The sequence below is a fragment of the Gorilla gorilla genome, chromosome 1 (assembly GCF_029281585.2).
Source record: "Gorilla gorilla gorilla isolate KB3781 chromosome 1, NHGRI_mGorGor1-v2.1_pri, whole genome shotgun sequence".
Classification (NCBI taxonomy): domain Eukaryota; kingdom Metazoa; phylum Chordata; class Mammalia; order Primates; family Hominidae; genus Gorilla; species Gorilla gorilla.
In genome coordinates this window covers 212,038,596-212,063,918 of record NC_073224.2, presented here as the reverse complement: position 1 = coordinate 212,063,918, position 25,323 = coordinate 212,038,596, and the positions used below count along the sequence as shown (strand labels likewise).

Here is a 25,323-nt window from a genome sequence, read left to right as displayed (position 1 = left end):
CCGTGACACTGGTGGTTTCTAAGAACCTGGGTCACACAGCTATCTCAACAATGGGCCAAGAGAACACTGTACATATGACCTATCAGGTGGACCACAAATGCCCAAGATGCAAGTTTGTCCTGCCTGAGCAGAGCAGAAGCTCTACAAAGCCTGGAGTTTCATTCTGAGAAGTGGCCTGGCTGGCTCTCCTGCCTGTGCTCATCCCACAGGTCCCAGCAGCGGTCAGAAATCACACAACTCCCATGAGACTGTGGAAATGGCAAGATGGCAGGGAATCCAGCACCACTGAGCAACTATTCTGTGCTGCTGGGAATGCTGAACCAGCCTGTCCCGTGACGCCAATCTCTTATTGTGCTTTATATTCCTAGTACCTGATCTACGGGTTGATACAGCAGGTATCCAATAAGCACTAAATTAACAAGCAGTTGTTAACTGCTAAGTCGTCATCTGATTTTTATCAAAAGAAAAAAAAACCAGTCAGGCTCACGCCTATAATCCCAGCACTTTGGGAGGCCAAGGTGGGCGGATCATGAGGTCAAGAGATCGAGACCATCCTGGCTAACACGGTGAAACCCTGTCTCTACTAAAAATACAAAAAATAGCTGGGTATGGTGGCATGCGCCTATAGTCCCAGCTACTCGGGAGACTTAGGCAGGAGAATCACTTGAACATGGGAGGCGGAGCTTGCAGTGAGCTGAGATTGTACCACTGCACTCCAGCCTGGGCAACACAGCAAGACTCTGTCTAAAAAAAAAAAATAAAAAAATAAAGAAAAAAGAAAACCACTTCCACCTAGGAGTACTGCTACCACTTTGCCCATTTGAGGGCACCCAGCTTCATAACTAGAAAGAGAAGTTTACCAACCATAAAAGTATCCCGTCATATATTCCAAATTCAAATACACGATTTTACTTGTTTTTAGTCATTGTTCTTTGAGAAAATAACCAAGAACGAACACACTTGCAAATGAACATGCTGGCTGAGTTTTACACATTTGCATAGTTCCGCAGATGTTAACAACTCTGCATGTATAGAAAACAACCATACATTCATCCACTGTTAGAAACCAAGTAGGTGGAGCCTTCTCTACACAGCTGCTAGATCTCATTTAGAAACAGAGTTAAAGCAGAGAATTCTTTTTTTTGAGACAGAGTCTCGCTCTGTTGCCCAGGCTGGAATGCAGTTGTGCAATCTCGGCTCACTGCAAGCTCTGCCTCCTGGGTTCACGCCATTCTCCTGCCTCAGCCTCCTGAGTAGCTGGGACTACAGGCGCCCACCACCTTGCCCGGCTAATTTTTTGTATTTTTAGCAGAGATGGAGTTTCACCGAATTAGCCAGGATGATCTCGATCTCCTGACCTTGTGATCTGCCTGCCTCGGCCTCCCAAAGAGCTGGGATTACAGGCGTGAGCCACCGCGCCCGGCCAGAGAATTCTTATTTGGATGTTACATCTCACTAACTTTATCTCAAAATTGGTTCTTTTATTCAAGATGTAGATTACTTTCAGGAGTTGTCAAAAACATCACTGAGCTAGTTTCTTTTTCTGTAAGAAACAGCCAATCAAGTTGGCCAAAAAATGACCATAGGCTTTTGGAAAGTCTCATCTTGAGGCCAAATGGGTAGCTATTCGATTCGGTTACATGATCACACACTGCCAAAGAGTCAACATTAAAGTCCATTCTATAATCCCTTTAAATGGCAATACTAGATTTAGACGCTTTACAGACTATGTTTTTTTCAATTTCACAACAAACCCAGGGGAAATAATGTTTTTTGTAAATGAGGAAATGGAGGTTCTCAGAGCTGACATAGCCTGCTCAAGATTCTAACTAAAAAGTGGGAAAGCCAGAATTCAAATCCAAGTTTCACTATGTTACACTGCCTCAGATGATAAAGTAGTCATTACACTGCTCAGAAAGAAAAATGAGAATTTTTACAAGTTACAATAGAACTGTTTTATTAAACATATGAATGTATTTATTTTGTACAAAACGCAGTAACACTTCTTCTTTTCCTCTGCCCCGGAGGCACTATCGCAGAACTTCATGTTCACAGAAACACACGTCATGACAAGTGTGTCAAAAAGTCATGACAAGCAGGAAAGTGCAATTCTGAAAGTAATGCCACACAACCAAAGTGGGAAATGAAAACAGGCAGAGGCCAGCAGGTTTCTCGGCTAGGGCTCTGCCTACAACGCCCTGGTCCTGCTCATCTTTCAGCAGGAAACATTTTAAGAAGAGAAACTCCGGAGCACTATGTAAGTACTCTCCTGGTAGCATCCTTCCAATTCCATCTATCTTGATGTTGTAACAAGCTTATTTGTAACTTCCTCAAGAAATCCCACCCTGGATTGCATCCCTGTCAATTGCCCATCTCCCTCTGAGCTTCAAACAAAACAAAATAAAACAGAAGAGCAGTAAGTTTCAAAAGGAAGTCAGAGGAGACCTTTGATAGATGAAACCTACTTCCTAGAAGCCCCCTGGCCAGACATATGCAGAGCTGGAGACAACAGATTGTGAAACTAGGTCCAGCTGTAAAATATCTCAGGTACCCAGTTAGATCCAGTTATTCTGCATCTGTGGATTTAAAATGGTCATCATCCACAGTAGAATAGATGTGCCCCTCATTGCTCAGAAAATCCACAGCTTGCCTAGAAAGAAAGAAGAAAAAAAAAGGTCATTTTCAGGCCAATTCAGAAGGAAACTGCCTTTTGGATATGGCCAAATATGCAAACTTCACTTATCTCCCAACTTTCTACCTTAGCTAAGAATTCACAAGTATTCTGCACACAGAAAGCTCTCACAGGGAGAAATGCCAGTAAAATAGCAAAACAGAGCTTATTCATGGAGACAATGGCTATTAGGGCTGTCTTGGATCCCTCTCCCAAATTGTGCAAAGGAAAGACAACAGGGCCTCACTTAAATACAGTCTAAGCAGGAAAACAAGGATCTAAAGCTGTAGTCACACTTGCACACAAAATCTCCTAGTAGAAACCACTGTCTTTAAAAGTCCCCCTTTTCCAGCCACACACTGAAACCCCGTTGGTCCCTCTCAGGGAAGTAAAGTTGTGGGAAGCAAAGAAAACACTCTGAAACCTTCAAACCCTTCAAGGTCCTCAGGGTTAGTGTCAGTAACGTATTTAATAGCCACAATCTACAGAGCACCTAAGTAACAGCAGTTCTCTACCTCAACAGCACGCAACTCTGAGATAGGAATTATTATCCTAATTTTACAGGACAGGAAATGGAATCAGCCCTGAGCATTTCTTATCTATCTAGGCCTGGCAGGTCAATTGATTTATAGTAACAAATAACTATCACAAGCACCATAAGTCAGTTTGTTTGATTGGTTTACTACACTGGAATCAGGAGGCTGCTTGTCTAAGATGGAATCAGGACAAGGGTGTTGGAAGGACTGATTGTTTAATAAGGTACAGATAGCCTAATACACTCATGTCCACAATGGGGACAGTAACAGCAACAGGACTGTACACCTGACGACCAGGAGCTAAGGACTTCCTTCCTCCAGTCTAAATCCCATAATGAAATCAGGTCAACTTTTTGCTCAGAATTATTATATATCCCTCACATATAATGGTCCTTAGTGTTTGCTGAATGAGTGATGTGATGGGTAGCACCATTTTGGCCCATAGTCTTTTTCCTATTTTTCCACAGCTGAACGATTTCCATTGTGCCAACAGGGTTGCAGTTAAGTTTTTTGTGTGTGTGTGACAGTCTCGCTCTGTCATCCAGGATGGAGTGCAGTGGCACAATGATGGCTCACTGCAGCCTTGACTTTCTGGGCTCAAGCGATCCTCCCACCTCAGCCTCCTGGGTAGCTGGGACTACAGACATGCGCCACTGTGCCCGGCTAATTTGTTTTTATTGTTTTTGTAGAGACAAGCGTTTCGCCACGTTGCCCAGGCTGGTCTTGAACTCCTGAGTTCAAGCAATCTGCCCACCTCAGCCTCCCAAAGTGCTAGGACTACAGGCATGAGCTAGTGCCTGGCGAACTTTTACTTTTTTTTGAGATGGAATCTCGCTCTGTCACCCAGGCTGGAGTGCAGTGGTGTGATGGTGGCTCACTGCAACCTCCACCGCCTGGATTCATGCGATTCTCTTGCCTTAGCCTCCGGAGTGGCCGGGATTACAGTTGCGTGCCACCATGCCCGGCTAATTTTTGTATTTTTAGTAGAAACAGGGTTTTCACCATGTTTGCCAGGCTGGTCTCGAACTCCTGACCTCAGGTGATCCACCTGCCTCGGCCTCCCAAAGTGCTGAGATTACAGGTGTGAGCCACCATGCCCGGCCGCCAAGTTTTACTTTTTAAACCCACTTCTCACTATCAGGAAACCCTTGTGAGGTGAAATAGGTACAATGCCAGAGCCTGAGCTCATGAAAATCAAATACTTACTTGATTGAGGATACAGACATGTGTTTCAGCTGGTTCTTGAGATCCTGAAAGTTCAACCCTTCAGGTCTTGGACAAGCCTTAATCAAATTCAACACCTGAAGACTCAAATCAGAAAGATTTTAGCAATTATTTTGGATCAGCCTCCCCTTTGCAAACCTGAGTCCCTTTATAGAAAAGAAATGAACCAGGTACTTAAACAGTCGTAGCTCATTAAGGAAGTAACAAAATGTAAGACTATCTGTGTTTTGTATTTCTGAAGCCACTCTGGTGGAGTTTACCTGGTTTTGGGCCACAGTGAGGCCATTTGCTGGCATGAAGCTATTCCCACCAAAGTTCCCTGCTTCACTCATTCCTGGATTGCTGATAGGTGCTCTCCCTGCTGAGGGCTGAATTAAGAAATAAGTTAACAATATTAGAAAATCCCTCAAGTTAAACAGTCTTTACTACTTAAAATAGCTCATTAAGCAGCTTACAAAAAACAATTTATAAACAGTTTCCCAGTAACACTGCTTACATTGGAGTGGACAGCTATTATCTAATGAGTATTTCACAGGAAGATAAAGTAACTCCCCGAAGCACATAAATATCAAAAAGAGAAAGATACTCTTGGCTCCTTTTGTTTGTGATGTCAGACGAACCAGAGAAGAGTAGCAGCAAGAAGAAAATTACCCAGAGTCTGCTATTTTGGTATCCATGGAGCCCAATCACTCAAGCATTCACTGAGTGTCAATAGGCATGAAGCACCACAGGCAGAGAAAAGGAGACACAGTCCCTATCGTCCTCTCTTTCTTTTTTTTAACCACCAAATTCTTAAAATGCTCTGCAATCACTATTTTCATTTCCTTTCTCCCCAGTCACTCCTCCGTCCACCATATTTGGGTTGTCCCCCAGTACACCTCTGAAACTGTTTTCACCAAAGTCACCAAAGACTTTTCAACCAATTATCCAAAAGTCTCTTTCAGTCCTCCTAATACTTGACCTCTCGGAAGCAGACACTGCTGACCACACTCCTCTTGAAATGTGTTCCTCCCTGGGCTTCTTGACACCACATTCTTCTGGTTCTCCATCTACCTCTCAAACTGAACCTTCTCAGTATCCCTCATTAGCCTCTTCTATCTGTCTCCCAAAAAGCTGACAGTGTCCCCAGGATTTCATCCCAGACCGCCTCCTAGGCCACAAATCCTCATTGCCAGCCGGACTGCTAACCGGATACCAACATGGTGAAACCCCGCCTGTATTAAAAATACAAAAATTAGCTGGGTGTGGTGGTGCGTACCTGTAATCCCAGATACTGGGGAGGCTGAGGCAGGAGAATTGCTTGAACCCGAGAGGCGGAGGCTGCAGTGAGCCGAGATCATGCCATTGCACTCCAGCCTGGGTGACAGAGTGAGACACTGTCTCGAAAAAAAGGGCCAAGCGTGGTGGCTCATGCCTGTAATCCCAGCACTTTGAAAGGAGGCTGAGACGGGCAGATCACGAGGTCAGGAGATCGAGATCATCCTGGCTAACACGGTGAAACCCCTTCTCTACTAAAAATACAAAAAATTAGCCGGGTGTGGTGGTAGCCAGGTGTGGTGGTGGGCGCCTGTGGTCCCAGCTACTCGGGAGGCTGAGGCAGGAGAATGGCGTGAACCCGGGAGGCGGAGCTTGCAGTGAGCCGAGATCGCACCACTGCACTCCAGCCTGGGCGAAAGAGCGAGACTCTGTCTCAAAAAAAACAAAAACAAAAAACCCAAATAAACAAAATTTTAAAAATTTGAGTAAAGGTAATCCTTACCATGGCTTCCAAAGCCCCATATAATCTGGGCCCTGCCTCCTTGCCTACAACCCTCTCCCTCTCCCCTGTCATTCGCTTCACTCCAGACACTGGCCTTGCTGGTTTCAGAGATGTCATGCTTACTCCACACTCCTGGCTCTTGCACATCCTAGTCCCTCTGGTTTAGAATGTTCTTCCTCATCTAAAATTGTACCATTCTTGTTCCCTCCATCAGCCTCTTCTCCTGTTTTATTTACTTCAGAGCACCTATATAACTACCTAAAATTATACATATATTTTTGTTTATTACTTGTTTCTCCCAAGAATGTAAGTATATAGTGTTCACTGCTATACTCGAATGCAGACTAGAATAATTGGGACTATCAAATCAAAGTAGGCGCAATAAATATTTTTCTTTTTCTTTATTTTTTTTTGAGACAAGGTTGCTCTGTTGCCCAGGCTGCAGTGAGTGGCATGATCACAGCTCAATGCAGCCTTGACCTCCTGGGCTTAAGTGATCTCCCAACCTCAGCCTTCCAAGTAGCCCATCTAATTCTTTAATTTTTTTTGTAGAGACAGGGTCTCCCTATGTTGCCCAGCATGGTGTCTTGAACTGGGCTCAAGTGATGCCCCCACACCAGCCTCCCAAAGTGCTGAGATTTCAGGCCATGAACCACCACACCTTGCCCTGAGGGCTTTCTAATACTACAGTCAACTCTAGTTTTGCATGGTCCTAGATGGACTTGTCAAAGTGAATTCACACAATGGAAAATACTAGGGAGAAATTTCAATATGAACCAAGAAATATAATTTCAGGGAAAAAATAATAATACATAATTTTTCCTACTTAGCCAGTAAGTTGGAAGGAAGACAGCAAAATGCTATCCTGAAGGGGACTACTCTCCGAATATGCACTGACAATCCTGGAGCTAAGAGCTATATAAGAGCTAAGAGCCTATAATTACATGTCTACACCTGAGGGTTGTCACAGGCCTCAGCTGTCCAGGCCAGTGGAGTCAGAGGAACTCCTAATTCTGAGAGAAACATGAATGTTTCATCTGGAATAAAATACAATGACAAAGCTAATGGAGAAAGTGTTCTGAGGACTTAGTGATGTCTTTCTCTGGCTCGGCCTTCAAAATATCAAGGAAATCAAAGCTGGAACACAAAAGTAGCCTGTGTTCTTCCAGGGAAGAGAAAAAGCTAGGAAAGTGAGGCTACTCACCTGGCTGTTGGCTTTGCTTAGTACCATGTGTGCATTGATCACTTCCAGAATATGTGTGGTGAACTCATTCATATCCTCCAGGGGCATGATCTTAAAGGCTACCAGGCTCTTTTTGTTCTATTAAAATGAAGAAAAAAAATGTGAATAAAATATGAACATACATTAATTTTAGGTCAACATTGTGGCTCTTTCCTTGGTTATAATATATTTCACCAATATGAGAAAAATGTTATATACTCTCAGAGGTATTCCAAATATGGTCAAACATGAGGAGAAAAAAACTAAAACTAATAGCTAAGGGACATTAATAATTTTCCCAAGGTTGCATAACCAAGCAAAATCTAGACTCCTGACTCCGAATCTAGTGTTCTCCTTTCTCCAACTAATGAACGCCACAGATAGCAATTGTAGAAGGAGATTCTGTTCTTTCTTTACCATTCTGTTAATTTCATGTTAAGGTTAAAAAAAAAAAAAAAAAGAAAAGTTATTTCCTTTTGAAGAGAGTAAGAAATAACTTCCCATTAAACAGGGAGACTTAAGTATTTTAACTATCCAAAAGCCATGACATGAATCTAGAAACTGCTTCATGCAAAAACACTTTAACTTTTATTTTATTCTGACTTTACCTGAAAAGATCTCAGGTGGCCTGCCACTTTCACATATGTTTCTGGAGGAACCACAGTGTTTTCACTGCTGGCGTCCTAACATAAAATACAAACATGTCATTAAAGTTTTAGTGATGCTGGTAAAAGCCTCTTTAACATTTCTATATTATGTATAGAAAGAGAAAGTTACAAAGTAGAAGAGTTAAAGGATCCTAAAATGGCATTAAGTAGTTTGCCCTGCCTTTTACAACTTATTTTGTAAAACCAGGAATTAGAATAAAAATATCTCTAAAGGTAATTATCAGTTCCAAAGTTCTGTAGCACATCATAAAAAAGCAAACAATTGTGACACTCTTGTTCAAGCTCTTAGGCACACAATTTTCTTTTTTCTTTTTTTTTTTTTTGAGAGGGAGTCTCACTCTGTCGCCCAGGCTGGAGGGCAGTGGCACGATCTTGGCTCGCTGCAACCTCCGCCTCCCAAGGGAGGGTTTGAGTAATTCTCCTGCCTCAACTTCCCCAGTAGCTGGGATTACAGGCGCCCACCACCACGCCCGGCAGGCACACAATTTTCTGGTGGATATACTTACTGGCAAAGCAATTCTACTTTTAGGAATTTAAGGAAGTAATTAAGAACATGCATTAAGATTTAGATTTATCATAGTATAGAATATTAAAAATTTTAAAACAACCTAAATATCCAACATAAAGTACACATTTCTATATAATAGGATACTCCACACTGTTGCAAATGATAACATAGAATTCTATTTACTGCCTGGAAAAACAAGTAATGATACATGGAAAAAAGCTGATTTCCCATTTGGGACAATACACACTAAACTGTTTATAATGGTTGACTAGGATAATTAAAAACGATTTTAATATTTATCAGTTTCCTAGAATATGCACACATTATTTATAAGAAAAATACATTAGCTGATTTTTTTTTTTTTTGAGACGAAGTGTCTTGCTCTGTCACCCAGACTGGAGTGGAGTGGCACGATCTCGGCTCATTGCAACCTCTGCCTCACAAGTTTAAGTGATTCTCCTGCCTCAGCCTCCCGAATAGCTGGGACTATAGGCGCCTGCCACCACACCCGGTTAATTTTTTTGTATTTTTTTTGTATCTTTAGTAGAGACGGGGTTTCCCCATGTTGGCCAGGATGGTCTCGATCTCCTGACCTCATGATCCACCCGTCTCGGCCTCCCAAAGTGCTGGGATTACAGGCGTGAGCCACCGTGTCCGGCCCATTAGCTGATTTTTAAAGTTCTTTTCTGACTACATAAAATGTATTACTTTAAAAAAATTGAAAATATATCGGGGTATGTGGACTCACACCTGTTATCCTAGCACTTTAGGAGGACAAGGCAGGAGGATCCTTCGAGCTCAGGAGTTTGAAACCAGCCTGGGCAACATAGTGAGACCTTGTCTCTAAAAACAAACAAAAAACTAGAAAATATATGCTTAAAAATAAAAACTCTGGCCAGGTGCAGTGACTCATGCCTGTAATCCTAGCATTTTGGGAGGCCAAAGCAAGCAAGTCACTTGAGGTTAGGAGTTCGAGACCAGCCTGGCCAACGTGGTGAAACCCTGCCTCTATTAATAATACAAAAAAAAGGGTGGGCACAGTGGCTCACGCCTGTAATCCCAGCACTTTGGGAGGCTGAGGCGGGCGGATCACGAGGTCAGGAGTTCGAGATCAGCCTGGCTAACAGGGAAACCCTGTCTCTACTAAAAATGCAAAGATTAGCCAGGTGTGGTGGTGGGTGCCTGTAGTCCCAGCTACTCGGGAGGCTGAGGCAGGAGAATCACTTGAACCCAGGAGGCAGAGGTTGCAGTGAGAGACTGTGCCACTGCACTCCAGGCTGGGCAACAGACCAGGACTCTATCTCAAAAAAAAAAGAAAAAAAAAAAAACCACACAAACAAAACAATTGTATTCCCATATACAACATTTTGAATCCACTTGAGAAAAGATCTCTACCTCAACTCCTTTTATCAAAATATATTCCATGTAGATCACAGGTTTAATTATAATAAAAGAAACCATAGAAATAATATGAACAATTTTTTCTTTTTTTTTGAGACAGAGTCTCGCTCTGTCGCCCAGGCTGGAGTGCAGTGGTGGGATCTCAGCTCACTGCAAGCTCCGCCTTCTGGGTTCACACCATTCTCCTGCCTCAGCCTCCCTAGTAGCTGGGACTACAGGCGCCCACCACCACGCCCGGCTAATTTTTTGTATTTTTAGTAGAGACAAGGTTTCACCCTGTTAGCCAGGATGGTCTCGATCTCCTGACCTCATGATCTGCCTGCCTCGGCCTCCCAAAGTGCTGGGATTACAGGCGTGAGCCACGGTGCCCGGCTTTTGTATTTTTAATAGACAGGGTTTTGCCACATTGACCAGGCTAGTCTTGAACTCCTGACTTCAGGTGATCCACCCGCCTTGGCCTCCCAAAGTGTTGGGATTACAGGCGTCAGCCACCGAACCCAGCTGAGATTTATTTATTTGGTTTTTTGATAAGGTCTCGTTTTATCATCCAGGACGGATTACAATGGTGGGATCTCGGCTCACTGCAGCCTGTGCCTCCCTGGTTCAAGTGATTCTCCTGCCTCAGCCTCCTGAGTAGCTGGGATTACAGGCATGCGCCACTGTGCCCGGCTAGTTTTTGCATTTTTAGTAGAGACGGAGTTTTACCTTATTGGCCAGGCTGGTCTCAAACTCCTGGCCTCAAGTGATCCACCTGCCTCAGTCTCCCAAAGTGCTGAGATTACACGCATGAGCCACCGCACCTGGCCAACGGCTCTTTTTTAATCTGAAGTATATATTGGGTGGCTGCTTAAGATTTTTTTTTTTTTTTTTTGAGATAAGGTCTCGCTCTGTCACCCAGGCTGGAGTGCAATGGCACAATCTGGGCTCACCGCTACCTCCACCTTCAGTGGGGCAAGTAATAGCAGATGTGGTGGAAATAGCAGGAGAACTGGAATTAGAAATGGAGCATAAAGATATAACTGAACTGCTGTAACTTTATGGTAAAACTTGAGTGGATGAGAAGTTGCTTCCTTTTTTTTGAGACTGAGCCTCACTCTGTTACCCAGGCTGGAGGGCAGTGGCACAATTTTGGCTCACTGCAACCTCCATCTCTCAGGTTCAAGTGATTCTCCTGCCTCACCCTCCCAAGTAGCCAGGATTACAGGCATGTACCACCATGTCCAGCTAAATTTTTTATTTTTAGTAGAGACGAGGTTTCACCATGCTGGCCAGGGTGGTCTCAAACTCCTGACCTCAAATGATCTATCTGGCCGCCTAGGCCTCTCAAAGGAGTTGCTTCTCATGGATGAGCAAATAAACTGGTTTCTTGAGATGGAATCTCCTCCTAGTGAAGATGCTGTGAACATTGTTAAAACGACAATAAAGGATTTAGACTACTCCATAAGTTTAGTTGAGAAAGCAGTAGCAGGGTTTGAGATTGAATCCAATTTTGAAAGAAGTTATACTGTAAGTAAAATGCTATCAAACAGCATGATATAATATCGAGAAATCTTTTGTGAAAAGGAGACTCAGTTACTCAGGCAAACTTTGTTGTCTTATTTCAAGAAATTGCCACAGCCAGCTCAACCTTCAGCCAACTACCACCCTCCTCAGTCAGCAGCCATCAACACTGAGGCAAGAATGTCCACTAGCAAAAACATTATGAATTGCTGAGGGTTCGGATAACTGATTATTACAATTTGTTAGCCATAAAGTTTTTTTTTTCTTCTTTTTTTGAGAGACAGTTTCGCTCCTGTTGCCCAGGCTGGAGTGCAATGGCACGATCTCAGCTCACTGCAACCTCCACCTCCTGGGTTCAAGCAATTCTCCTGCCTCAGCCTCCCAAGTAGCTGGCATTACAGGTGCCCACAACCACACCCGGCTAATTTTTGTATTTTTAGTAGACAGGGCTTCACCACATTGGCCAGGCTGGTCTTGAACTCCTGACCTCAGGTGACCCTCCCGCCTCGGCCTCCCAAAGTGCTGGGATTATAGACGTAAGCCACCGTGCCCAGCCACCATAAAGTATTTTTTAACTAAAACAAACAGACAAAAAAAACAAACTTTGGGACTAGTAGAAGCTTCCGAAAGGTAAACTAGAAAAAACTGCACAATTTATTTTTCAAAATTATTTCTTTTTGAGATAGGGTCTTCCCATGCTGGTCTTGAAATTCTGGCCTCAAGTGATCTTCCTGCCTAAGCCTCCTGAAGTGCTAAAGTTACAGGTGTGAGCCACTGTGCCTGGCCTCATTATAAGAGGTCATTATAATCATTTTCAAGTTCTTGCAAACAAAAACACTCTTAGGGGAAGGGGAATCAAAGAGAAAATTTACAAAAACCCCACAAATTGACATTAAACATAGTAAAAAAAAAAAAAAAAAAAATATATATATATATATATGGCTAAAACCAAAGAAATACACATAAAAAAATGACAAAATTTTCACTAAAAAGACTATTTTTTTCTGAAATGGAATATTGCTCTGATGCCCAGGCTAGAGGGCAGTGACGCAATCTTGACTCACTGCAACCTCCATCTCCCAGGCTCAAGCAATTCTCCTGCCTCAGCCTCCCGAAAGCGGGACTACAGGCACGGGCTACCATGCCCTGCTAATTTTTTAATTTTTTAAATTATTTTTACGTATTCTTTTTTTTTTTTTTTTTGAGACAGTCTTGCTCTGTTGCCCAGGCTGGAGTGCACTGGTGTGAAGATCTCCGCTTACTGTAACCTCTGCCTCCTGGGTTCAAGCGAGTCTTGTGCCTCAGCCTCCCGACTAGCTGGGACTACAGGCGTGCACCACCATGCCAGACTAATTTTTTTATTTTTAGTAGAGATGGGGTTACACCATGTTGGCCAGGCTGGTCTCAAACTCCTGACCTCAGGTGATCCACTCATCTTGGCCTCCCCAAAGTCCTGGGATTACAGGCATGAGCCACCGCACCTAGTCAAAAAGACTATTTTTTAAAACAACTATCATATTGGCAAAAATTTAAGACAAAAACCCATTGTTATAAAGGGTATGGAGGATGCGCACAGAGGCTCACACCTGTAATCCCAGCACTTTGGGAGGCTGAGGTGGGAGGATTGCTTAAACCCAGGAGTTTGAGACCAGCCTGGGCAACAGAGTGAGATCCTATTTCTTAAAAAAAAAAAATGTTAAGGGTATGGAAACTAACTGGGCACTCTCATGCATGACTGAAGCGTAAACTGGTACCTTTAGAGAAGACAGTACAAAAATGCAAAAACTAAGATGTTAAAAAAATGTCAAGTGTGTATTTCCCCCCAGAAAACCTACTTTTAGGAATACATCTTATGATTATTTTATTTTTTTGAGGTGGAGTTTTGCTCTTGTTGCCCAGGCTGAATGCAATGGCACGATCTTGGCTCACTGCAGTCTCTGCCTCCCAGCTTCAACTGATTCTCCTGACTCAGCCTCCCGAGTAGCTGGTATTATAGGTGTGTGCCACCACGCCCGGCTAATTTTGTATTTTTAGTAGAGATGGGGTTTCACCACGTTGGCGGCGCTGGTCTTGAACTCCTGACATCAGGTGATCCACCTGCCTTGGCCTCCCAAAGTGCTGGAATTACAGGCGTGAGCCACGACGCCTGGCCTTACGATTATTTTATGATCATGAAGAAATGTATGCAAAGATACTCACTGGAGCATTGTGTATAACAGCAAACGACTGAAAAGAAGTTAAATGTTGTTCCCTGACTGGGTCCACTGTTAAGTAAGGGATGATGTGTTCTTATAATGGAATCGGTGGTCATTTAAAATGATAGATATAAATCTTTACAGATAACATTAAAAAATCAGTTCTTGGCTGGGCCATGGTGGCTCAAGCCTGTAATCCCAGCACTTTGGGAGGCTGAGGCAGGATCACCTGAGGTCAAAAGTTCGAGACCAGCCTGGCCAACATGTTGAAACCCCGTCTCTATTAAAAATACAAAAATCAGTCGGGTGTGGTGGTGCACGCCTATAGTCCCAGCTACTCGAGAGGCTGAGGCAGGAGAATCGCTTGAACCCGAGAAGCAGAGGTTGCAGTGAGGCAAGATTGCACCAATGCACTCCAGCCCGGATGACACGAGTGAGACTCAGTCTCAAAAAAAAAAAAAAATCAGCTCCTCACCAGGCATGGTGGCATCAGCCTATAGTTCCAGCTACTTGGGAGGTTAAGGCCAAAGGATCACTTGAGCCCAGGTTTGAGGCCAGCCTAGGCAGCAAGCCAAGACCCTGTCTCTATTTAAAAAAAAAAAAAAAAAAAAAGGCCGATGGCTCATGCCTATAATCCCAGCACTTTGGGAGGCCAAGGCGGGTGGATCACCTGAGGTTGGGAGTTCGAGACCACCCTGACCAACATGGAGAAACCCTGTCTCTAATAAAAATACAAAATTAACCAGGTGTGGTGGCACATGCCTGTAATCCCAGCTACTCTGGAGGCTGAGGCAGGAGAATTGCTTGAACCTGGGAGGCGGAGGTTGTGGTGAGCTGGAGATCGCACCATTGCACTCCAGCCTGGGCAACAAGAGCACAACTCCATCTCAAAAAAAAAAAAAAATCAGTTCCACAACATAATTTTGAGTGAAAAGAGCAAATTACTTAGCAGTTGCATAGCATATTATCCCTTCTACAGTAAAAGAGGTATGTGGACATCTGTATGTACATATATGCAAAGACAGATGTCTGAAAGGGTATTTTCCAAAATGTGTCATAATAGTAGTTCTCTAAGAGACATGAGATGTCAGGTGATTTTTTAAATGGTTTATAAGCAAGCATAGTGCATTTTGTATGAACAAGTAGTATTAGGTATCCATAGTATCTATCTCCCTGCTTGATGGCAGGGACTGTGTCTACCTCATTCTTTTTATACCTGGAACCAAGCACAGTCTAGTTCAGAATTGGTACTCCAACAATAACTGCTGAATGAATTATCCTTTATTTTTCTGAGAAGGAAAAAATTAAAAAATTACATAACTACCAAGTTATTTCTCTATAGATAACTTGTGGTTTTTGAAGGAAAACCGTATTTTTTTTTTTTTTGAGTCAGTCTTGCTCTGTTGCCCAGAGCAACAGAGCAGTGCGCAATCTGCTGGAGTGCAGTGGCGCAATCTTGGCTCACTGCAACCTCTGTCTCCTAGGTTCAAGCAATTTTTCTGTCTCAGCTTCTGGGTAGCTGGGATTACAGGCACCCGGCTCATTTTTGTATCATTAGTAGAGATGGAGTTTCACCACGTTGGCCAGGCTGGTTTCAAACTTCTGACTTCAGGTGACCCGCCAGCATTGGCCTCCCAAAGTGCTGGGATTACGGGCGTGAGTCACCATGCCCAGCCTAAAACAGTCTTTATTATCCAAATTTTCTGTAATGAATGTATTTCAAAAACAAAATACAAAACACCAAGAGGCCTTCTGCACAACTGAAAAATAAAAGGATAAAAAGTATATACTGTATTTCAGTCTATTTTATCCATGTTTATAAAGACACTTATATATATGCTGCTTTGTAAAAATTGGGTCAAATCCTGCATACCACATTGTAATATGCTTTTCTCAACAATTTATGGCAAACACTTCTTTGTGGCAATACACGCTTTCCTGTATCATTTGTAGTATGTTATAAATGTGTCATGGTTTACTTAATAATCCTTTATTGCTAGTATTTTGAGATTGCTTTATTTTTATTTATTCATTTTGAGACAGAGTCTTGCTCTGTCGTCCAAGCTCAGTGCAGTGGCATGATCTCGGCTCACTGCAACCTCTGCCTCCCAGGTTCAAGCAATTCTCCTGCCTCAGCCTCCTGAGTAGCTGGGATTATAGGTGCGCACAACCATGCCCGGCTAATTTTTGTATTTTTAGGAGACGGAGTTTCACCTGTTGGCCAGGCTGGATTCGAACTCCTGACCTCAGGTGATCTGCCTGCCTTGGCTTCTTAAAGTGCTGCGATTACAGGCGTGAGCCACTTCACTGGCCTAAATCTTTGTACCTGTCTTTAATTCTTTCCTTGATGTAAACTCCTAAGCTGTGGAGTTCTGCTAGGTCACCATTGTTTGTCTTTTTTTTTTTTTTGAGGCGCAATCTTGGCTCACTGCAAGCTCTGCCTCCCGGCTTCAGCCATTCTCCTGCCTCAGCCTCCCGAGGAGCTGGGACTACAGGCGCCTGCCACCACACCCGGCTAATGTTTTGTATTTTTAGTAGAGACAGGGTTTTACCGTGTTAGCCAGGATGGTCTTGATCTCCTGACCTCGTGATCCGCCCACCTCGGCCTCCCAAAGTGCTGGGATTACAGGCGTGAGCCACCACGCCCGGCATTAGGTCACCATTTTTATGATGACCGTGTTAGCCAGGATGGTCTTCAACTCCTGACTTCTAGTGATCCGCCCGCCTTGGCCTCCCAAAGTGCTGGGATTACAGGCGTGAGCCACCATGCCAAGCCAAAAAGGAGCTTTATATTAATTAAAAATTTAAATGTTTGTAATATGTTGCAAATATTTTCCACATTCATTTAAACAATACTTATTCCAGGACCACTATGTGACTAGCACTGCTCTAGGTGCTAAGGCTACAGTGGTGACCAAGATAAAAATCTTTGTTCTAGGCCGGGCATGAGGGCTCATGCCTGTAATCCGATCACTTTGAGAGGCTGAGGAGGGTGGATCACCTGAGGTCAGGAGTTTGAGACTAGCCTGGCCAACATGGCGAAACCCCAACTCTACTAAAAATACAAAAAATTAGGTGTGGTGGCGGGTGCCTGTAATCCCAGGTACTTGGGAGGCTGAGGCAGGAGAACTGCTTGAACCTGGGGCCCAGAGGCTGCAATGAGCTGAGATTGCGCCATTGCACTCCAGCCTGGGTGACAGCACAAGATTCTGTCTCAAAAAAAAAACCAAACAAACAAACAAAAAAGCAGGGGCCGGGTGTGGTGGCTCAAGCCTGTAATAATCCCAGCACTTTGGGAGGCCAAGGTAGGTGGATCACAAGGTCAGGAGTTCAAGACCAGCCTGACCAAGATGGTGAAACCCCATCTCTACTAAAAATACAAAAATTAGCCAGGCGTGGTGGCAGGTGCCTGTAATCCCAGCTACTTGGGAGGCTGAGGCACAGGATCACTTGAGCCCAGGATGCGGATGTTGTAGTGAGCCGAGATTCCACCACTGCACTGCCTGGGCGAGAGTGAGACTCTGTCTCAAAAAAAACTTTGTTCTAATGGAACTTAACATTCTACTGTCTCCTGTCATTTGACTTTTAATTCTGTTTTTGGTATATTGGGAAGGTATATAATCAAATCTACTAACCTTTCACTTTAGAGTATCTGTCTTTGATGTCTTTTTGTGTTATTTTTATAAGAAAAAACTTTAAAAAGACTAAAAAAGTTCAACATCTCCACAGTTCCAAAGTAACCCCATCATGATTCAAAAAAAGCCACTTACATCTGTGTCAACCCACTGGCGAACGTCCATGGGTGCAGCTGTCATGTCATCTATTTTGTAAACAATGTTGGTTGGAGCCTTCTCTGCATGTCTGATGATCCCCACAATAGTGACCTAGGTTAGAAGAAACAAAGAAAAAAAAAAAAGGTCTGGTTCCCCCTGAAACCAAGGCTACATTTTTGTATTTTTTAATGAAGTCTTATTTCATTCTTTATTATGAGTAAGTGATTCTTTCACAAATTATTTGACATACCTGTGAAATCTCAACATTCCCAATTCTGAACACTTCATCAACCAAAGTGGCAGAAAGCAGCTGAGATATAGTACAGGGCACAATGTGCTGGGCTCGGGCTCTCTGAAAAGAAAAAACATGCAAAATTCAATTAAGAAAGTAATAACTACCACTCATTCAACACCTGCCATGTGCCAAGTACTTTAAATATATTAGAACATTGAATTTCAAAACAAATCTCATTATCCTTGCTTCAGAGAGATGGAAACCAAGGTCATATAGCAAACCAATACCACACTTTTAGAATCCAAACCCAAACCCAAACTCTGGAGTTTGTCTAACTCCAGAGCTCCTGCTGAATAGATACACATGTTGCTCTGAGAATTCACCAAAATGAGTAGGTCAGAGTGGGGGACAGGATAAGGAAGAATGACCTGCTGCTGCCAGAACAGACCTTCAAGAGGAAACCCCAGCTTTAGGGTGTAGACAGGCTGGTGCTGCTGTTCAGGTTACTGACAAAATGAGATGGTATTGGGAAAAGGTTTGAGAAATGACTAATGGAGACAGGACTTTGGAATTGCTTGTAAGTCTTGTGATGAACTGTAAAAAGTAGAAGAATAGCTTCTTGTAGGACAGATTTTTTGACAATCAAATGGAGCTCCTGGAGAAATGGAGTAAGAGCTTGGCCATGTTGGACATCTTTTTAAATTTTTTTTCTTTGAGACAGAGTTTCGCTCCTGTTGTCCAGGCTGGCATGCAATGGCGTGATCTCAGCTCACTGCAACCTCCGTCTCCCGGGCTCAAGCGATTCTCCTGGCTCAGCCTCCTGAGTAGCTGGGACTATATGTGCCAGCATTTTGCATTTTTAGTAGAGATGGGGTTTCACCATGTTGGCCAGGCTGGTCTGGAACTCTTGACCTCAGGTGATCTGCCCACCTCAGCCTCCCAAAGTGCTGGGATTACAGGTGTGAGCCACTGCTCTCGGCCCAATTTTGTTTTGAGATGGGGTCTTGTTCTGTCACTCAGGCTGGAGTGCAGTGGCATTACAGCTCACTGCAGCCTCAAACTCATGGGCTCAAGCAATCTTCCTGCTATAGTCTCCTGAGTAGCTGGGACTACAGGCACACCACCACACCCAGTCAATTAAAAAAACATTTTTTTTTTGTAGAGATGGGGTTTTGCTATGTTGCCCAGGCTGGTCTTAAACTCTTGGTCTCAAGTGATCCTCCCACCTTAGCCTCCCAGTGTTAGGATTACACGCATAAGCCACTGTGCTGGACTCATGTTGGACGTCTTAGGGGGAAAAGGCAGGATAGGGTAGGCAGAACAGTATCCAGTGAGTACACTCAAATCATATCTTTTTTTTTTGAGATGGAGTCTCACTCCGTTGCCTAGGCTGGAGTGTGGTGGCGCGATCTCGGCTCACTACAACCTCAATCTCCTGGGTTCAAGCAATTCTCCTGCCTCAGCCCCCTCCGAGTAGCTGGGTTTATAGGTGCACGCCACCATGCCCAGCTAATTTTTCTATTTTTTCTAGAGATGGGGTTTTGCCATGTTAGCCAGGCTGGTCTCGAACTCCTGACCTCAGGCAATCTGCCCACCTCGGCCTCTCAAAGTGTTGGGATTATAGGCGTGAGCCACCGTGCCAGGCCCAAATCATATCTTAAACCAGCCAGACAACAGTGTAAACTTATTTTTGCCTACCAGTGGCAAGAGGTAGTCTGGGTAACATGAAGATGAATACGATGGGACAGGATTTACCCTCAACATATTCCTAATCTAGGGGTACAAAGGTAAACAACCTGATCCTGATACACTGTAAAATGAAACATGCCATGTGGGACCTCAGAAAAGCTTACTGGCAAAAGAGGGAGGCTTTAGGCTGAACTCTGAAGCACGAGAATTTCCACAGCGAAAAAGTAGCAGGTAACAGGCTGAGGGCAAGTATGTACTCCCAGTCTCCTAGAGGGAGTATGTACAAGGCACAAAAACGATGAGAGCTCTTCCTGTCAGAAGCCAAGAGGAAGTGGACCAATACCTGTACTACATGGAAGACTTAGAACACAGTAGACTCTTGCTTGGCCTTCATGGATTTAGCAGTCGCAACTCTGACCTGAACATCCACGACACTGCCAATATTTCATTTTGCTGAAGCATGATTTTGAATGGTGAGTATTGCCACAACAGGATAAAGTAAGCTCAGTCAACCGCTGGCACATATGCCACAAAAGGCAGCAGCCAAGCTTGAGGGTTAAGATTGTGGCTCTATTCTCAAGAGCAGTTGCTCGGCCAGGCGTGGTGGCTAACGCCTGTAATCCCAAGGCCGAGGCGGGCAGATCATTTGAGGTCAGGAGTTTGAGATCAAGCCTGGCCAACATGGCGAAACCCCATTTCCACTAAAAATTAAAAAAAAAAAATTAGCCAGGTGTGGTGGCGCATGCCTGTAATCCCAGCTACTGGGGAGGCTGAGGCAGGAGAATCACTTGAACTCGGGAGGCGGAGGTTGCAGTGAGCCGAGATCATACCATTGCACTCCAGCCTGGGCAACAGAGACTCTCCTCAAAAAGAGAAAAAAAGAAAGAGCGGTCGCTCTTGGTCACATGTATTAACTCATTTGTACCTCGGTTTCCTCATCTGCAAAACTAGGAATTATATTATAAAAATTACACGGTAAAGGACTCAGAATACTACCCAGCACATAGCACTCAATAACAAATGTTAGCTATTATTATATTAGCTATTGTTCCTCATTCTTTACATTTGCAATAGCTTTTAATAACAATGTTGACAGGATCAACTGTTTTTCAATTTTACTTTATGGTATTTTATAGGTAAAGTTACATGCTATGTTAATATTTATAGTCTTAAAATTGGCAGGGGTCCCAGGATTTACCTCTCACAAACTACTATATTTCTGTTTTTACCTATCACAGCTGAGATTTTCATTGTATCTTCAGCATAAGAAAACTTAAGAACCAGTAAGGTAAAGTGGCAAGAACATGAGGTTTGGAGCCAGAGAGTCCTGTAGACCCATGCTCAAATCCCAGCTCCAAAGTCCTGGACACATGACCACCTTTTCTGAAAACTGGGGATATATACCTCTTAAGTTGTATGTAAATGAGACACATAACATATATGAAGTGCTAATACCAATCTCTGCATGTAGTAGATGTTTGACAAATATTATTACCTCTCAGGTAAAAATGTTACATATAGGTAACAGTTGAGATGTTAACAATGCCTTCAAATTCATCTCAAATCAAGTATTTATTTTTTATTGAGCATATATTTTATGTAAGAATTGATCACAAGGAATTCCTAGTCTGCTCCAAAGAGGTTCACAAAGTGTCAATAAAAATATGCTTAATTTTGGAAAAACAAAAACAAAAACACTTTCAAACTAAAAAAATTTTCATAGCTGACTATGAACCACAGACTACTCTGACAGTACTTCAGGAAAGTACCATTACAGATTAAAATTGGGTCACTATTTGAAATTTCACATGGTTCAATCATATTGAACAAATATATAATCAACAGGAAACATTTTGGATAGAGTTTTTTATCACCCAGGGATGGTGCTGCACACCTGTAATCCTAGCTACTTGGGTGGCTAAGGTGGGAGGATCCCTTGCCCCTGGAGTTAAGAGTCTGTGGTAAGCTATGACTGCACCACTGCACTCCAGCGGGGGTGAAAGTGAGACTGTCTCAATTTTAAAAGAAAAAAAGAATAGGGCGTTTACCTAACTTTTCACTGTGGAAAATACTAGATTTAAAAACAAAACAAGGCCAGGCACAGTGGCTCATGCCTGTAATCCCAACACTTTGGGAGGCCAAGAAGAGCAGATTGCCTGACGTCAGGAGTTTGAGACCAGCCTGACCAACGTGGCAAAACCCCGTCTCCACTGAAAATACAAAAATTGGCCAGGAATGGTGGCATGCGCCTGTAGTCACAGCTACTCGGGAGGCTGAGGCAGGAGAATCGCTTGAACCCAGGAGGTGGAGGTTGCAGTGAGCTGAGATTGTTCCACTGCACTCCGGCCTGGGCAACAGAGAGACTGTCTCAAAAAAAAAAATAAAAATAAAAACAAAAAGACTGTCCAGGTGTGGTGGCTCATGCCTGTAATACCAGCACCACGGGAGGCAAGGGTGGGAGGACTGCTTTAGCCCAAGAGTTTGAGATCAGCCTGGGCAACATAGTGACACCCTGTCTCCACAAAAAGAAAAAAAAATTCAGAGACTGGGATTGAGTCTCCAACTTACAAGCATTATTCTCTGAAAAGCTATCTTAATACCCAGCTTTTAGGAATTCTGAGATAAAAATTATAACAACCAGAATGGAGAAAAATAGTTAAGCTTGGGAAGAAAAGATGAGAACCAATCATCTACCTTGTTTTCTCCTTCACAACCTCAAGAAAATCAAAATAGAGAATTAAAGTCCCTTGAGATCTTCTAGGAAAGAGAAAACTACAACAGGGAGAAGTTGCTGCTCATCAGATGTTGGATTTGTTCAGCATCATGTGCGTACTGTCTGATTCTAGTTCCTTACTAGCTATGTAAGCTTAGGCAGTCCCTTAATATACCTGAGTCTCTGTTAGTATGCTGGAATAAACAATAAATTCCTTACAGAATTACATAAAATAATTTATATGAAAGTTATAAAGCGGCCGGGCACAGTGGCTCACACCTGTAATCCCAGCACTTTGGGAGGCCGAGGCGGGCAGATCATGAGGTCAGGAGATCAAGACCATTTTGGCCAACATGGTACAACCCCGTCTCTACTAAAAAAATACAAAAAATTAGCCGGGTGTGGTGGCGGGCGCCTGTAGTCCCAGCTCCTCGGGAGGCTGAGGCAGGAGAATGGCGTGAAGCCAGGAGGCAGAGGTTGCAGTGAGCCCAGATTGTGTCACTACACTCCAGCCTGGGCGACAGAGTGAGACTCCATCTCAAAAAAAAAAAAAAGTTAGTTATAAAGCAATGCCCAAATATACCAGAATATCATTGAGTTTTTTAACTTGCTTACACTGAATCTTAACACATCTGAGTGACTCCTAAAGAGAAGTCAAATTAACCTCACATTTATAAAATGAAATTGCAGTTGTTAAATGCAAACTCAGCTGGGAATGGTGGCTCACACCTGTAATCTCAGCACTTTGGGAGGCTGAGGTGGGTGGATTGCTTGAGGCTATGAGTCTGAGACCAGCCTGGCCAACATGGCCAAACCCCACCTCTAAAAAAAAAAAACACAAAAATTAGCCTGACACCACAGTGAACATAGGTATTACCAGCTGCTAGAGAGGCTGAGGTGGGATGATAACTTGAGGCATGGAGGTCCAAGCTGCAGTGAGCTGTGATCATGCACCACTGCTCTCCAGCCTGGCAGAGACCCTGTCTCAAAAAAAAAGGCAAACTCATTTCAGAGTGACTAATCAACATTTAGACAGCTTTCTATAGATTGTTTTCCTACACACTGCCTTACTCATCAATTCTCAGAACCACCCCGTGACATGAGTACTACCAGTATCATCAGATGAGAAAAACCAAGGGCCACAGCCTTCAAGATGCTTTCCTGAAGTCACAATGCCAGTTAAAAGGCCAGATGGATTCTGGAGCCCCCATGTTCTGGCTCCATAGCCTGTATTCTTTGTATATAATATTAAGTCTCACAATGACATTTTAAGGTATGTTAGCCCCTCTTCACAGGGGCAAAACTGACTCCCAAGCCAGTTAAGAAATGTGTCCAGTGACACCCTACAAGTAAAGCAGCACGGCAATGGCAGAACACACGTCTATGACTTCAAAGACCACATTTCTTTTTTTGAGACAGTCTGCTCTTGCTCTATCACCCAGGCTGGAGTGCAGTGGCACCACCTTGGCTCACTGCAATCTCTGTCTCCACAGTTCAAGCGATTCCCCTGCTTCAGCCTCCCTAGTAGCTGGGATTACAGGTGCCTGCCACCACGCCTGGCTAATTTTTGTATTTTTAGTAGAGACGAGGTTTCACCATGTTGGCCAGGCTGGTCAGTAACTCCTGATCTCAGGTGATCCACCCGCCTCAGCCTCCCAAAGTGCTGGGATTACGGGCGTAAGCCACCGCGGCCGGCCCAAAAACCACACTCCTGATGTCGCCTCATCCCATTTAATTTAAAAACGACTTTGGGCCGGGCTCCGTGGCTCACGCCTGTAATCCCAACACTTTGGGAGGCTGAGGCGGGTGGATCACCTGAGGTCGGGAGTTGGAGACCAGCCTGACCAACATGGAGAAACCCTGTCTCTACTAAAAACACAAAATTAGCCGGGCGTGGTGGCGCATGCCTGTAATCCCAGCTACTCGGGACGCTGAAGCAGGAGAATCGCTTGAACCAGGGAGGCGGAGGTTGCGGGGAGCCGAGATCGCGCCACTGCACTCCAGCCTGGGCAACAGAGTGAGATTCCATCTCAAAAAAAAAAAAAAAAAGAATGTAAAAGAGACTATTAATACAAGTTCAGGCCAGGAGCAGTGGCTCACACCTGTTACCCCAGCACTTTGAGAGGCCGAGGTGGGAGGATCGCTTGAGCTCAGGAGTTCGAGACCAGCCTGGGCAACATAGTGAGACCCCATCTCTATTTTAAAAAATAAAAATAAATTTAAAAACCAAGTTGAGGGCGTTCACACAAGACTGATTCATTAGCTACACTGATCAATTTCAAAATAAAGCCAACGACGGGAAAAGCCAGGGAAACAGAAGGTGCAAAATTTGGCAAGATTTCATTTCTGAAACTTAACAGCACTTAATTATAAGAGATGCAGATAATAATAGATCATTATCGCATCAGTTCATGTTGAAATCTTCCTTCAAAGCATAAAGTTTCTGTCATAGATGACTCAGGGACTTCAGGACAGGATAAAACAAAACTAAATACTCCTTTCAACCTACTGATTTCTTTTCGGCTTGAGAAGGTGCGGGCGATCCAAAGCCCCCCGGGGACTGCGTGTAGCCGCCGGCTCCCCCGTATGAGGAGCTGCCATAGCTTTCGAATCCACCTGTTTTGAACAACAGGATTAGTGCCTGTGCCACGTCCCAGGCCTCCGAGAGACCCGCAGGCTCCCGGAGGCTTCGCCCCTCCAAACACTGCCCGAGTCTCCCTAACCTTCCTCGCCGCCTTCCTGAGACCCCCAAACGCCCCAGCTCCGCTCCCGCCCTTCCTCTCCCGCTACCACACGCCTCTCGGACCCTAGGCTCGCCCTCTTGCTAAAACCTCCTGCGATTCTCTTCCTCCTCCACCCCGCACCCCCATCATTACTGTTCCACATCTTGGTCACGATTCTCCGCAAAGAGGCCGAGAAGGTGCGGGTCTGGGGGAATAGCGGAAAACCACAGAACGCGGCCGCCACTGCTCCTTTCTGGCTACTTTTCTCGGGCGCCACAAACTCCTTCCCGCGAATGGCGGAGCCAGTCAGCTCCCGGGGTGCTCGCTTCAGCCAATCGGTGCTCACGAATGCTACGCTTGTTCCTGTCTCCTCTGCCCATGCTCCAGAAAACGCGTACTGCGCTCCCAGTTGGCTCCAAAAGCCTCCGCGGCCATCTTTACGAAGGGCAAAACCCTCCGCACTAGCGGAAGCAAGGAGCTGGCAGAGCGGTATCGCAAGAAATCAA

General features: G+C 44.1%; 1 protein-coding gene across 1 annotated transcript; it reads right to left on the bottom strand.

Annotated features, from left to right (window-relative positions):
* Window positions 1-1,930: 1,930 nt before the first annotated feature.
* RPA2 (replication protein A2) lies at window positions 1,931-25,292 on the bottom strand. The gene is given in 10 exon segments (XM_004025278.5): window positions 1,931-2,650; window positions 4,414-4,508; window positions 4,692-4,799; window positions 7,395-7,511; window positions 8,021-8,095; window positions 17,455-17,568; window positions 17,708-17,809; window positions 24,604-24,710; window positions 24,971-25,131; window positions 25,133-25,292. Coding segments are annotated over 10 exon segments (1,029 nt in total). The 5' UTR covers window positions 25,198-25,292; the 3' UTR covers window positions 1,931-2,565.
* Between the last annotated feature and the right edge of the window lie 31 nt (window positions 25,293-25,323).